Raw genomic sequence first — 16,682 nt, 5'->3', positions numbered from 1 at the left:
TAAACCTGCCTCCCACAAAATAATGAGCCACAGTGACAAATACAGAAGAAGTAAACCAGCAAGGTGTGTGAGCATTATCTTCCCCATATGTAAATGTGTGAGTGCATATACACAGAGGACAGAGAACTCTGACATTCGGCTGAGAAACTGCAGAGAAATAACACAATTACACACAAAACTATTTACAAAATGAAAAAGTAAAGCCCTTGCTCGGAGCCAAATCCAGACAGGTCATTAGCCGGGGCATTAATTACTTTGAGAACAACACCACCCATCCTTTCTCATGGTGTAAGATTAACTACGTCCATGCACCAAGATGGAAGTGAATGAAGTTGTGGGGAGGCTCTGCGGCGGATCATTTTTTTAATGACTGGAGGAGCACGGTGACGGGCTGCCAGTGCAGGAGCCCTGTGACGGCAGCAGGTAACTCAGATCATAAATAACTGTAGTAAATGTGCTTGCTGTACACTGTGCAGAAAATGAGAAGGGCCCGTCGTAAACAAATCACTATGAGAGGGGGAGTGATATACCGTCAAGTCACAGCGAGGGAGGAGGAGCGGGAGAAACAAAGGGAGTGTCACATGGTCCACGCCGGCGTCGGAGAGTCAAACTCAGTTTTCCGAATAAGAACCTAACACCATGTGCTGGTTGTGATTTTGACATAGCCAAGACACATCAAAAATGCCAGATTCGGTAAGACGGCAGCATTTTTGGTGTAAGCTGAGCTGTTCCGATAAATGATCGCAACAATTGAGTATATAAATGAGAAAGAGACCAGAGTGCAAAGTAATTACTAGCCACAGTAGCCAGAGTCCCTTCTTTAAATAATGAAATGTTTCAATAAATAAGTCTTGAAACCACTTTTAATGGTACAGTTATTTTAATGCATATTGCCGTGGGGATTATAATAGTCTGCTTGCCAGGTTTCTGTGCGGCAGTATATTTGTCACATTCAAAGACGCTCTCCCGTGAAACTGCTGGCTCTCTTTGTAATTAGCATCAGACTATCAATGTATATTCATGAGGAAACAAAATATCGATCCAAAAGCTTAGCGTCTAAAACTTAAAGACCTAAAAGAAAAACAAAACACAGCTGGTATAAATTATGAGCAAGAGAAACAGCACTGCTCTTTCTAAAAAAAACAAGAACCCCAAAACATACTGTTTTCTAAAGTACGTATATTTATAGAAATAATATCTTTTCACATTACCTAATACTATCACGTAACACATGTTTACCTGAATATCATGCAGCCATACGATTTCAGCTGCCTCAGGCTAAAATCTTCAGTTCTGTCATACTGAATGACAAATAATAGCTTCCAAATTAAAATGGATTCAGCTCGACAATATTTAGGAAGTTATTGCAAATTATATTTGGTTCTGTCTACTTCTGTAATTACATTTTTCCTGCTGCCCATAAATTGTCCATTAACAATGGGTCAATTCGTGATTTGGCTCATTTATGTATGTATGGTGTATATGAAATATGTACAGGATAATGTCTATGAATGCGATTTAAACAATTGCAATTTAAAGGGCTTTGGAGATTGCCCAGGTAGTGGAAAAGTGCTATACAGCCCAATTCTGTTTATAATTTGATATTGCCTAAGAAATATATAGTAGTCAATTCAATTCAGTGACGACTGACATAGTAGAATCAAAATTACCCTCATATCTACGACTATGAAGTCCATGTTGCACAGTTTTTGGACTATGAGGAGAAACCTGACTTCCGAGGAAAAATAAAATCCATGCAGGTCTTTGAAGCCTTGAAGCAGGGAAATTCTCACTGCGAGGTGAGAGTGTAAACCACTACACCATGGTGCAGCGCCATGACTTGGGGAAAATGTGTTTATGAAGCATCAGGGGGAGCTGGTATGAATAAAGGCTCACAGTCGAGACACATATATGAATGGCTCATGGCAAGACAACAAAAAAGTACAAGGGGAAAAAAAAAAATCTTCTCTTTCTCTCTCCTCAGTGCAGTTATGTGTTTGTTTGTTTTTTATATCCCAGACAAACTAGTTTACATATTCATGAGGCTCTGACACAGGCTTTATTGATGTATAGTCTCCTGTGGGAAGGAGGACATTGGGTGGGTAGGGGGGGGTGGGGGTGGGGGGGTGGAGCGATGGAGCAGGGAGAGAAAGTGAGAGAAAAACTTCAATGTTGTGAGTCATCATTAAAGAAAATATACCACACTCATCGGGGGAGTGGGCGAGGAAAAGTGTGAGTTCATGACTGTGAGGGGCTGAAAAAGGAGGAGATAGAAAAGAATAAACAACAGTTTGTTTATCTATCTATAGATATAACATGTGTGTGTATGTGTGTGTGTGTGTGTGTCTGTGTGTGCCAACTGAGAGCGATCAAACACCTCTCTGCTGCTCTGTGCCGCAGTGCCCCATTGATGAATGTGGATGAGGGGGGGGGGGGCTGGCAAGACGGGTAGTCGAGTAAGCCAAGAGACATCCCAGCGTCCTCTTTTTTTTTTTTTTTTTTTTTTAATTGGCCACAGGGGAGAGGCCTACCTGCATGACAATGAGAAGGTCGAAGACCAAGATGAAGGAGGCGAGGAAGGCTCGGGAGACCTCATCGCTGGGCAGGAAGCCGCGGTTCAGGTGGTCCCAGCTGATCCAGTCGGTGCTGATGACCAGAACCACCACCGAGGTCAGAGAAATGAGCACCGTCCTGCAGACGAGAGGGAGGAAGATGGAGGTCTATGAATGTCAAACACAGAAAAAAAAATTATTCAACTTAAAATAGACGGACGGTGCACGTCGCGCATCCCGGAAGACAAACAGCTCGTCCACGACGACTGCGAGAGAAGATAAATCTCACGCGAGTCAGTCTCTCTTCATGGACTCAATAATGTATCGAACAACACTTTTTACCAGGATTTGACAAATGGCGGCAGATAAGGCCTCCAGTAAGATGGATGCACACGGACGAGAAGTGTGTATGTTTGTGGCTGCGGGGACGGCGTTAAATCAAAACTGCATCGCACAACGTACACATTTCCATGTATTTCCGTATTTAATACAAGCCACGATATTTAATTTACCTTTCCACTGTGTTCTCTCACACTGTCTGGTGTTTTGCTTTATGTCACTTTGCAGCAGTTTTGTGTTTACTGGCACATTCCTCGGCAATGTGGGACAGAGGCACAGTAACTTGGTATTATTCTCCACTGTGTATTTTGTCTCAATGTCACCCGGCGATTATTGTGGTGGTGTTGTGTGCGCTCTCGCACCACCCATCGCTTGGCTGCACTGCAGATAGTGTCTGCCAGCTCATATCCCATGTCAACTGCCGGGGAGATACAATTTGAGGTTTGTTATTCTTTTTTTTTTTTATCATCATTATCCCACAGTGCGAATCTTTTCCTCGGCATGACTTTTGGCACTGTTGTTTGAAATTTGCTGCGGGGCCTTCAGCACGTATCGACATAACATATCAGGCAACACATTTATCAATCACATTTCAGGCTCTGAATTTCAAACGATGGCTCGTCAAATCTCTCATCGATTGTGACAGCGCGAGTCGCGCTGTGCATCAATAAAATGAAGGGCTGCGTTGAAGTCACAGAACAATTTGCCCGCATTCTAATTGATTCACCTGCGATTACTAATCGCAGGTGAATCAATTCCGCAAATGGAAATGTTTTAACTCGGCGTCCAAAGTGTTTCTGAAGCCCCCAGATGCCTACAGCTTTAGCCTCCTGTTTGTACGTATCAAGCAGATGTCGGACCGGTTCCTTCCGTCCTTCAATTGTCCGTGTGACCCGAAAGTGAGCCGCTGGAGAAAACGGTGTGTCTCTTTGGACTGAAGCGGGTTACGTCATATCGCCTGACTGACAGCACTGAGCCGCCATGCTGAAAGACCGCCGCTGGGGCCGTGCACTGCTGGTTTTTAATGCGTCCAAGCAGGGGATGGTTCTACTTGTCTGTCGAGTAATGGGCATATCAGACATGGTTTGCAGCATTTGTTTAGCAGTTATTTCAGGGTCACAGCTTGCGCTAGGAGGAAGTGAAAAGCAGGGCTTTGGCTCGCCCTGCGACCTTGCTGTGTCCATTGATTTTCACCCTGTTCTTCTAATTAAAGGTGCTGACACTGAGTGAGGGAAGATTAACACGGATATTGACTGCGTGGAACCCTGCAACGGCTACGGAAGACCAAATAACACGCGCACACGCACAGAGCATCTCAGCAATATGTAATGCATTTAGTAAGCCAGTAGAAAGATAAGGCTCCCTGAGAATTAATGGGCGTGCAGTCAAGGGTGAACATGGTCTGACACAAATATTATCTTGTTGTGACATACCAGAAGAGAACGATCCTGTTGTTGCCCCGTTTCCAGAAAGTTCTGGCAGCTTTGCCCCAGTCTGGGTAGTTCTGATCCTGGAGCATCATGTCTGTGACCTGGAAAAGAGGAAAAGGCGAGATGAGAAAGTTTAGTTTTGTAGTTGAATCGGGCTGCACGGTGGTGCAATGGCCAGCGCTGTGTGCAATTCTTTCTGTGTGGATTTTGAATATTCTCCCTGGGTAAATGTGATTGTATCTTGTGGTCTGTCTTTTTGCGTTTGCCCTGCGATGGATTGCGTGTACCCAGCCCTTGCCTGTGGTTAGCTGGGACCCAGAAAGGGATAAAGCGGTATAGAAGACGGAGGGCTGGATGGATGAACTATAACATGAATTTATTGAACCTTACAGTTTAAATGCAAGCTATGGTACCTAACGTTCGATCTGTTCATTCGATAGAGTTATGGCCAATGAGGAGGATTTTTCAAATGAAAAATGTTATTGATGAAGAATACAATAAAAAAATAAATAAAAAAAGACTAGAAGCAAAGCAAAAACAGTAAGTAACCATGCTCCCCAAAATCACACATTTCATCGGTGATATTCTTTTAAAAGCTTCCCAAAGTGGGTTTATAGCTTGGCCTATTTGACAATATGTACAGTAACTGTTTATGTGGGTTAATTTAAAGGGAAGGACAGATCAAAGCAAACCTTCTTCATGTGTTCAGCCTCTATGTTACCCTGTGGGAGCACGTTACCTCTTTCTTTCTCATTATCAGCCAGATACATACAAATCAAACTCCCCACATTTGGAATGAACATTTAGACAAAAGCATGATGTAACACTAATAATATTTGGCAAACATTTAGTACAGTGTAATTTCCCAGTTTGATGGTCAGTCCCTTGAATAATTCATTCTGGTATATTTGTATTCTACAAAGTGCAATTTGCAGCATGCATGAATGTATAGAAGCAGGACGTGCCGGACGAAATGTTGTTTTCCTCACCAATTCATGTGGAGTCTACATGTGGAGGTGTCCTTCATCTGACACCATCTGATGTAAAAATCACAATGTGATTTATTTCACTTCATTGTAAATGCTATATGTAAACTAAACAAACCCTGCTTTAATGTTTTAATATGAAATGATAACAAAATAAAATAAATTTGTATTTAGTTTAGCGTGTTAGGTATTTAAGTTGAACATTTGAGTACCACTGGGTTTTGTGATTGTGTTGGGTGTCTGTCTACATACGTTCGATGCCTGTAACACTTGTGAAATATCGTGCAAAAATCCATCAACAAGAAAAATTGACCTACAGTATGCTGCTTCACCAATACAGCTCAATTATACACATGTTAAATAATAAATGAGTCTGCAACACGGAGTAACAAACACATGCGACAAGTCACTAAAAGGGTATTCAGTTTTCAACACTGAATAATTTATGTTAAATAAGATTTCATCTGTGATTAAATACTAATGAGTATGTGATTACCTTCAAACATATCAGGTTGTTTTATTATTAATGCTGTGTTTGTACCAATCAGGGATCATCTGTCAGCCTTAATGTCAGTAAAAGTCATCCACAGCAGATTACCTTACGTGGAAGTCAGGGAGCATCTCATATAGGAGACTAAACATCCTCACAATATGCTTTATGCGGATTCACTGCAGAGACAGGGTCAATATATCAATAAAGCCGCTCACTGCAGATATGTGTAGCTTGTGCTGGGGGAAAAAAAAGGATTTGAATGTGGGGGTGTTTGAAATGTTTTTTTTTGGCTTTGCAAGGTTTCAAAATGAGACACCTCCTGTCTGCTTAAGATTCGGTAAACTGCTATGCAGAGGAAACACAGAGGTCATCTTCAAAGTGCCTTATTGAATTAATCGAATGGGGTAGGGGGATGGGGGGGGGGGGGGGGGCATGTGAGTGATTTCTGGAATCAGCATTTTGCCTTGCCTAACCCTTCCTCTTTCCCACCTACACAAGGTTCTGTCTCCTCAATTCCCCTTCCCACTGGCTGCTTTCCCGTTTCCACCAGACTTTTACATTTCCCTTTCCCCTTCACCTCTGATTCCTACTCCTTACCACCACACCTCTCCTCCTCCTCCTCCTCCTCCTCCTCCTCCTCCCCCTCTGCGGTATGTACTGTGGAATGCTAATGTGAGCGGTGAGGGAGCTTGTCAAGCTGTCGGAGCTGTGGGCATGCCGGTGTCAGAGCCTCAGTCCTCCCACCACAGGTAGTCCACTCCCGCCGGAGCTCCCCGCCTCTCTTTATGTTGACAAATGAACTGAGGTACGTTTCTCCTCCAATATACTCCGTCCTTCCCTGCGCACCCATTGTTTCCTCTGACCCCTCTTAGATCACGGCCTCATGGTACTCCAAGGATTTGAGAGTCGATTGAACTGGATTAGTGAGGAAGGCTCTACTGTAACTGTGTGCCATATAACGGCTGAGAGGATACACCTGACCTAGAAATTAGATGAGTGTGTGAAGGATGGCTTCACTGAGTCTGGATTTTTACGCGGTCATAAAAAAGATTTAAACACACCCTTTGACTAAAGACGAGTGATGGCTAAAGTAAACTGTGTGAGGATTAACAAAGACAATCACAAATGACAGAATGCTATTTTGTCTCCTTTGGACTGCAGAGAAAATATCATTGTGGGGAATTTGCTAATTAAATGGGATTGATGGGAAAGCCTCATGAGAAAACTATTTGTCAGAGTTGCTCCAGTAAAGGTTAAATCGAGTGCACTAAGAGAATACCAATTGGAGCTTTACAGGGCTCATAATGTCACAAATCAAATGTTCATTTTTTTTCGACAAAAAAGATCTCCATGTCAAAAGTACAAGTATAAAACTTTAAAAAAATATATCAAAGCATGTTGATAAAAAAAAACCCAGTTACTTTGTGTTATGGTACACTCATGTCACATGTACAGTATGTAATCAGCACCATCCAGGAACTAGCAACACAGATCTGGATATACGTCACATAGAAAAGAGTTGAATCAAGCCACTAAGAAGAAATAATATACACAGAAGAGAATTGTTCCTCAATAATTAATCTATACAAGTTCATTAAAAGGGGTTACTCTTACTATTATAAGGTTGATACTGCAGTTTTGAGCAATGCATTTGGAAATCTACAAGCTCAGAGCTGAAATTTTCATTCTACAATTGAGCGTTGTTCGAGTTGATCACAATATTGCAAATGGAACATTTTTACCTTTATTATTCTATATACTATAATTTTTTTCTTTGTCTATATATTAACATGTCAAACTGGGAGCAGGAAGGTTGAAACTCTATTACAAGGTTAAAATGTTAATGTCAAGGTTTCTTTTCGTCTCACCATCCAGGCAGTGACAAAGTCTCCCATCCAGGTGCCCACTGCCGCCATCTTCATGAAACTCTCATTTCTGATGCCCATGTATTCTGTCACCATGTGACGCCTGCAAAGGAAGAAGATTAAGAGAGAAAAGGTGTTAGAAGTGGTTGCCTATGTCTTGCCATTTGAGAGGGGGGGGGGGGGGGGGGAGAATGGGAGAATGAAGGTGGAAAATCGTCACTGTCGCTGAGTATCGTGATGCGAGCTGTCACAGCCAATCAATATCAATCTAATCCGGTGAAAGCAATGACCGATGGCTTCACCTTCCATAAACCCCTTTGGATTGTACACAATTTACGCCAGCGCAGTGGAATTTATACGGTATCGCCACTTTCATTTGGTCCTGCAGTGTTTTGCAAATTATCCATTTGTTTGGCAAATTCGTGTCATGTCGAGTTGATTTCAAATCAACACCGCCCTCCCGATGAGATCCCTCCTGTTAAAAGCAGCAGGATCTGAGCGAGTGCGGTTAACACGAGCAGCGGCACAGAAGCAAAAACACTGAGTAGGCCAAGACGCACCATTAAAGAAACAATCTCGCGTGCAATAGAGTCAGATATGAAATGACAAGCTTTCTTTGGAGTCTTAGTTACGCCTTCATCTCTGTACAGTAGGAAAAGATGAGAAGCTTTTGTTCGGTCCCACGATCCCACCCACCCAACATACACACACAGATATCACATCACTCCATTTTCTCCAGGTAATAGCACAAGGAAAAGTGGGTCAGTCGCCTCCTATATGGGACTTGCCATAGCGCGCAGGAGAACAGAGGCAATGGAGGAGGCCTGTTTGATCTCCTGGCAGCCAGTGTCTTAGAAGCTGAGTGGAGCAGGTGGGCGCCCTTCATTCCCCCCCCCCCCCCCCCCCCCCAGCCTCCAATCACCCCCAACAGGTCACAGTCATGAATATAATAGATAGCAATGGATAGGGCTCTGGCTGTGCTTTCAAGGGGTCCCTTTTGAAGTCAATGGTTCCATTCGTCTTTGTTTTCCTGGGTCATTTTCTGGCCGCAAGCAAACACAGATAAAATTGCTTCCTACTGCACAAAAGGAAAATCTCCCCTACATATTGACTGGTTTTTCAATCCATAGGTTTCCACATGATTCTCCATTCAGTTTCATTTGAAGCGTCACTTTGTAAATGAATCATTGCCACACAAGTCTAAACACTCCAGAGGGCAGTCCACTGGCTAGCTTAGCAGCTTGAATAGGTGTTCATTTTTAATGCACGCTAAGTGCTTTACACTTCATGTCAAAGCAGACATGGAAGGAATCATTCAGGCTCACAAGCCATATGGGATAATCATGATTAATAGTGGCAAGCCAGTGACCCAAAATGCCAACTGCTTCCAACTACCTGCTTACTGCAACTGTGCAGCAAACATTCTTCCCTGGAAGGAACCGACATAAATCATATGTCATCAATGCAGAATGCATTTAACAGATCTGACAGGATTTTATTGACGAAAACATGCAGCACTGCAGGTGACGTATTGCTTCACTTAAGCCCGCAAATAAAACGGCCTTGATTGGAACGGCGATTTATATCTGCATTAAGTCGGTTAGACATTCAGCGGCTTGGCACTGCTCCAGTTACCAAGGAGATCCCATTGGGAGTCATTTACCCGCAGCAAAATTCTAATCAATACTTCTGGAAATGCTGTCTGGCACCACATGCTAGGCTTTAAATCTAAAAAAAAACTACCTCGCTGTCCAACCCTGCCCTTCTCACATATTTAATTGAGCAAATGTTACCCCAGCACTGAAAGACAGTTTTTTTTCCCTTTCCCCCTCCCCCTCTTTCTTGCAGAGCACCTATGATGAGTTTGGGGACTCTTCGCACTGCATGATCAGAGGCAGAACATTCTGACTTATTCATGCTGACTAAAAATTTTATGGCCTTTAGAGTCGGATGACCTAATGAGAGAATTCAGTGTAGTGGAACATCAGTACAGTAGCACCATGAATAATCAGCCCGGAAATGGCTCCCGTGGCTTAATCGCAGAGCCAGTTGCAATGTTGGTGCCAGCGCGGCCGGCTCAGCCAGCTTTGACCCTCTGTGGAATGTTATCAGGTTTCCCACACTTGTTCAGACATAATATTCAAGGACATTTGAATGCCCTTCCATCTTGTCTTGTTCTATCACATGCAAGAAATTACAATTTCGTGCAACAGAGGGCACTGGGATATAGAGTTTGGCCGTTATCCCTGTTTGACTTCAACAAGTGAGAAAAGTCCTCGTCGACTGTTAAAGCATGAAAAGTTTGTGAAACACCACAGTGAGGACACTCACAAAAGCAGGAGCCTTCAAAAAAGGGAGAAAAAAAAACAATAGGCCAAGGTTTCCTTCCAGGTATGGTCTAAATTTAGAAAGTGTCTCTGGCACCACATTTCTCTCCTCACACAAGGGGGTCTGGGACTCCAGGTTGAAAACTGGTAGTCCTTTGGTTTACTGGTTATTCCTTTGGTGTTAAGCCAATTTAATGTGACTGCAGTGAAGTCTATAGGTTTATATAAGATACCTTTGTCATGTTTTCTGTTCTTCCAGTGTCAAAAGATGTATTTCTTTGTCTGTTCAGCTCTCACGGCCTATGTGACCTCATATTGCATCAATTTAAATCAAATTAAGCCACATAGCTGCTATTTCCAATATGAAAAAAGAACAACTGTGCATCAGACTTGTTCCCTTGCAGTGATGCTATGGAGTAGATCAGACTAAATTAGGCCTGGGATGTCCTCAGAGAATAGAGTCCAAAGCACATGATTATAGGTATAGAAAAATACAGAAAATATTCTCTTAGAATTTCTTTAAGCCAAAGAAAATGTATTACAATCACTGTATTTAGCCAACACTGCCAAACCTGAACATACTAACAGATGATCAAACTCAGCAAACCACAATACGAGATGCAGACCTCAGACCTCAGCCAAAGGCTTTCCTTCTTTGTGTCGTCTTACTGGGAACAAAAACCCCAAACAAATCACATCTTTGTTCCAAGAGTAGATTTTCTGGACCTTTGGAAGCGCTGTTGATAATACTATAAAACATGATGCTGAGACATTTCATACTTAAGAGTTATCAAATAACCCAATATCTATTTTCTTTTTCCGCTGTCCATTTGAACATCTATGCCTTCGCTTGAGCCGTTATAAACTTGTTTTCTCCGTCAGAAAGGCAGTGATTTAGTGACTGTAGCAGCCCACTGACCTCTCCTGCCCTGTAAAAGCTCAACTCATTCAGAACATTAAATTGCGACCTTGGCTGGCTCCACATTGAAATGCATTGCCCGTCTCCTTCTTGTGCACTACAGCGCCTACAGTACATTGTATTTACAGTGTACGCCAGTGAGCAGTGGTGGTTACTAGGAAGCATAAAGCTGTCAATGCGGACTCTCTTCACTATCATCACTACTGCTACACCATCTCCCAAGGCAACTTAACACCTCAATCTCAATTCATCACTCGGCACACAATCACCCACGTATTGCATTAAACTGCCTGGAGATTGAGTCCTTTGGTTCTTATCATTCCTCTGGCTCAGGGTTCCGAGTGAAAATCATCAGCAAATATCATGGACTACTGTATAAGGTCTAATATTTCACCTCTCAGTTGGAAAAAAAACCGACACAAAGTTTGGGCTGAATTAGGTCTATTTACATACGTCACCATCAAATCCTGTATTTTATTGTGAGACACTGTGATATTTCGTTGACCCATCTGTTGGAATCGTCAGTCTCTTTCTTTACAAACAATGAACTCGAGCCAAACTTGATTTTACAATACCGTAATTGGGTTTTTCTTTTTAACAAGAACCAAGCACTATCAATATATTACAGTCCGGTAGGATCAACTATGACATGGCATGAGAAACATCACCCCCAAGATCACTTTGTGGTATTCTCGAAAGGTACCCATGTTAATCTGTAGCACAGCTGGATGCAGCTGATAAATGTTGCTTCTCACATCATCCATTACCAGTAATGAGATGGAGAAGCTAAATCCAGTAAAGCTGCAGAAGAGTAAGGAGTCGGGAATCAACCTTTTCTGGTAACAAAAGTAAAATGCACACCTGGGACTGGCACAGACTGGAGGGAATGTGCTTAAGATCTGAATTTATTATGTTTAAAAAGAATAAACCCATATGGTGCGATAATCCAAGTGAACCTCATATCTTCATGTATATCAAAGATGAGATAACACTCTGAGTTTGGACATTGAGTCATTGTAAAACCATTATTTTAAAAGGTTATCATGTGGTTAACAACCTGGGGTTTGGGACCCCCCTTGGGGGATGTCAGATAACACAGGGGGCACTGAAGCTTTGCCTGTGCCGGGGTTGTCAAAATTAAATTAGCATACATCAAAGAGCAGACCTTGTTTTGAACGACCCTGCTTTTGTGTGGGAGTGTCCATTGTCTGCCTTCACTACAATGTTTTGGCAAATCGGAGATCAGAGAGGGGGTCCACAGTCTTTCTTTGATGCAATCCAGACAATGGCTTCAAGCACAATAGGTGGGAAGCCACTCAAGTATATTAAAACTAACACCCAGGCAATACAGTTTGGGAATTTCCCTTTCATTACAGTCGATGTTCATTTGGTTTGGACTGCATAGAAAATCACATCAACAACATTCTACTCTCAGGTTTCTGTTTGAAAAGTCTGCGCACGCACAGAAAACACAGGTTTGAATTCATATTTTACACTTTCACCTAGAATCTATTTATAAAGAACATGTATTTATTTTTATTTTTTTTGTGGTTCTGTAATTTTTTTAATGGGTTGTATTTGCAAACTTAGTCTGTGGTGTGATGCACAAATCAAACTCTACGGGAAAAAAAATTGCTGTAATGATATGATACATATTGCACATTGCATGTTACAACATACTTAACAAGTATAAAAAACTTTATGAAAAAAAAAACCCACCCCACCATATACTAAATTAAAACGTGAAGACATCAAATTTACATAATCTCAATCAAAACTTTCAGAAAATGACTGAAACACAATGTTGAATGCAACATTGCAACATAAAAGTGCATGCAGCGCCATGCTTTCAAACAATGCAGTGTGATATCATTTACTACCTTCATGGTCTTTGTGCTTCGACACAAAAGCATATCTGAAGACAATGTCTATTTCCCGTTACACATACTGTATGTACACATGTCTATTCCCAGTGGACAAATACAGCTCCCGAGGTGATCAGGTTTGTTTACAACTGTTATGTGTATTTGTTGTGTGAGGAGAGCCACCGCTGAAGTCCTCTTCTCCCTCTTAGAAAACAGCAGGATAATATAATCATAGAGAAAGTGACCCACCTCACTGCTTCAAAACAGCACACTGTCTGTTTCACAAATACTCTGACGGAGAAGAGAGAATGACTTTGGAGGGCTTTACACTACCTTAACACTCATTAAACACGTACAGTAATGAGTCATGTTGGAGAGACCAGCATAATGCGTACGCGTGGGACTGAACGACAGCATGAAGTGCGCCTGAGAAAGCAGGCGTGGGCGAAGGCAGAGACAGATCAATTAATCGGAAGACATTTACGATGATTTACAAACTGCAACAAGCGTCAGTGTCAAGTCATGGCGGCAAAGGGATTTCTGACTACGTGTCATTCAAAATATTGCAATAAAAAAGCAAAACAAATGCTGATAATGTTTCAGTTCTGGAACAGCAAGTGGCAGTTACTTCAATCATGGACTAATCTGGTGGTTATTTTCTCAGGTAATAGACAACGCTGCAAAGTGACAGGTTAGAAAAATGGCCATTACAGTCACACAATGATATTCACTTATCAGAATAATTGCTTTTCCTTGTTTAAATAGGTTTCAGTTTTGAGATTATAAGCTAACGTTTTCACTAAATCCATGCAGAAATAAATTATTGCATCAACGTTAATGACAAATAAGAATATTTATATTCACGTATATATGTATATATAAATGTGATGTTGTGAAAATCTATACGACCGACTGTACGTTTGCGGTGTAAAACAATGATCAGCAGTAGCATTGAGAACCAAATGAACACGAAATTAATAACAAACAAGTACATTAAGAAACCATCTTTTCCAACACATGTGCAGCATTACAAATTATACAATGTGAGAAAGCACAAATCTGTTGTGTATGCTACTCTAACACACATAGCTTGTTATTCATACTTGTTAGTAGTAAGTAAAGGGCGGCTCATTGAACCCATTGTTAGAAATATTCTGTTGTATTGTTGGGAAGCAGCGAGTCTCCTGCGTGACTGCATGCAACAGGAGGCATCAGCGTACCACAACATGCTATTGATTTAGCCTTTTGTCCATGGTATTACCCCAGCTTAGTGCCAGACAAGCAAACAGACAGATGAGGAGAGCTGGCATGCATGCAGCACAAAGGATCATGGTAAACAAAGACAAATATACTTATACAGTGGGGTTTAATCCAGCTCAGGATAACACTGTGGTGAAATGCCACATCCAACACCCTCTGCTCCTCATTACTGATATCCACCAACTGCAACCCCCTCCCTGTGCCTTGCTTCACACTTCCAATGCTCCGTTCATACCAGCCGCCTGCCCCTCTGCCGTCCATCTATTCCTACCTCGGATAACAAACCCAAGCTGAATAAATGTCATTTTCCGACTCAAGTGTCCCACACTAGCGACCACAAACTTTCTCTCTTTAACTCCCCCTTTTCCCTCTAAATCAGCCGTGATTAATGTGTGCGCCATGCGTTGGGCCACCTTGATTCAATAACACCAGCTAATTAGAGGCTAATTTCAACCGGTAATGGCGCCATAGGATGGTGGAATGGGATTGCGCGGCCTGACAGAACCTTCGTGAAGCCCATCAAACTCCCTGGGCGGTCACACTCCCCTGGTTTCACACAAACAGCCCCTCTCCTAATCTGACAGTTACATTAAAATGCAAATAGCCCAGATGTGCGGGTTTGTAACACGTGTGGCTTACAGCTCCCATTGAGCCATAGTGGATGGGCAGGGGGCTCCCCCTCCCCGCTCCCACTCTGATATGACATAAGCCAGGTAACAGGTTGATAGTTGTTGACCCAGAAGTGGCTGGTTAAATATTGGCTGACACGTGTAAGATTACAGCTGACTGATCCTGGCACTGATGAATCCATTTTACATGACTAATCATGGAGAAACACTTGTCATCCCAAAAAAAGATATACAATCTCTTATCAGTGATTTGTTTGCTGTCCTGATGCTGCGGTTTATCTTCTTGCCTCGTGGATGTATCGCCGGGTTTAATTAAATCAAGCTCGAGAATGACTGAAAGGTCGAAGAATATTAAAGCATATTAATGAGGAGTGCGGGGCACGGGCAGCATGCGGCAGCAGGTCACTGAGACCACAGTGGACACACAGACATACAGAACACACACACACATACACACACACAGGCTAACTCCAGTGAGGTGCAAGACGTGAACAATATGTGGTGTGTGTGTGTGTGTGTGTGTATGTGTGTGTGTGGGATGCCGAGTTTAGCCCTGAGAAGAGCATCCCCTGCAGTGCACCATCATGGCTCGGTGTCAAAGCCAGCAGAGCCCATGCCAAAGTACCTAACATTTAAAAACCCTTGGCAGGAATAATACCTCACAGCAGCTTGTTTCTTTCAGTGTGAGAGAAAAAGGAAAAACAGCATTCATTCCCACAGAGGGGCAGCTGCAGCCACAAAGGGATATTGTACTTTTCCTCTGGGCTGGGGTGAAACGAGAAAAAAAACTACAACAGCCACGCTGCCGGGTGGGGGAACAGTCGCAGGAGTGAAGGTGCAGAGTCCACTTTGGACGTAGATCAAAAGATTTAAGTTACACTGCATCATCTGGGCTGCTCCCTCTCCATCGCTCCCTCTCTCCTCCTTCTGTCCCTCCCAGCCTCAATCACCCTTTCTCTCTCACTCTGCTGCATCCATGCTGCCGCCGCTCCAGAGCCTCATTTTGCGAGGGAGCGTCCTGGCAGAGTGTGAACATTGCTCTTACATGTCGTTCTTGAACAGAGATGTGAACACTAATGGTTTTTGGCAGAGCCCGGGTCCTCGGTGGACACACTCTTGGAGCAGAAAGAAAACAAGCGGGAGAGAGGGACAGGAGGGGCAGGCGGGGATGCTGAGGGAGGGCAGTGGGTGCAGGGAAAAAAAAAAAAAACAAGCAGGTGTCTTGGCAGCAGCGGTCTCACTTGCTTTACAACAGCACCATCTGTCTTTGCGAGCAGAGCTTTACAGGACTGTGCTGCTGCTCCACACACACACACACACACACACACACACACACACACACACACACACACACACACACACACACACACACACACACACACACACACACACACACACACACACACACACACACACACACACACACATCCCAAGGCGAACAATTACCGTTAGGGTTTTTACTGTTGTGTCAGCTTGTCTAATTGTTTAATGGGCTGTTACAGATGCTATGAGTTTTTTTTTTTTTTTTTTTTTACATCTGTACACCTGATGCAGTGAATATGTGCATCTTGCACATCCCGGAGGGAAACAAGTCACATGCTTTCTTTCTCAAATTCTCTGTCGAAGTAATTTTTCTTCTGAAAGTATTATCCACATCTCATCTAATGAAATGCTTCATGTTAAAAGATGCACTGACACACTAAAAGGGGCCCTTTTTCTCAACCTCCAGGGGATGAAAAAAGAGGTAGTTCAGGAAAGGAGAGCGGAAAAAAAACAAAAAAAACCAGATGAAACCTCTTTGAGACAGATTCACTCAGTGCAACTGCAAATGTAACTTTTCCCTGAGCAAGCAACATCCATCGTCTCGGTGGGCCTGGCCTTTCAGCTCAGTCCTTCGCTTCACATTTTCTCGGCCAGCCAGAGTGAGAGCGAGCAAGATGGATGCCGGTGTCACCGCGCCGGCGAGAGTGACAGATGGGCTGATTATACAAACCCATCCCTCCAGCCTCAGAAAAAC

The 16,682-nt window shown here is 42.9% G+C and overlaps 1 protein-coding gene across 2 annotated transcripts in view; it reads right to left on the bottom strand.

Moving 5' to 3' along the window:
• tmem117 (transmembrane protein 117) overlaps positions 1–16,682 on the bottom strand; it is a 46,427-nt gene that overhangs the window by 8,856 nt on the left and 20,889 nt on the right. For both annotated transcript variants that reach the window (XM_080504288.1, XM_080504287.1), the window contains exons 4-6: positions 7,669–7,768; positions 4,325–4,422; positions 2,532–2,691 (exon numbers count right to left, since the gene is read on the bottom strand). In XM_080504288.1, coding sequence (XP_080360414.1) covers positions 2,532–2,691; positions 4,325–4,422; positions 7,669–7,768 — 358 coding nt within the window. The remainder of the gene's footprint in view (positions 1–2,531; positions 2,692–4,324; positions 4,423–7,668; positions 7,769–16,682) is intronic.

Source organism: Blennius ocellaris (assembly GCF_963422515.1).
Source record: "Blennius ocellaris genome assembly, chromosome: 11".
Classification (NCBI taxonomy): Eukaryota; Metazoa; Chordata; class Actinopteri; order Blenniiformes; family Blenniidae; genus Blennius; species Blennius ocellaris.
This window is presented reverse-complemented; position numbering and strand designations above follow the sequence as displayed.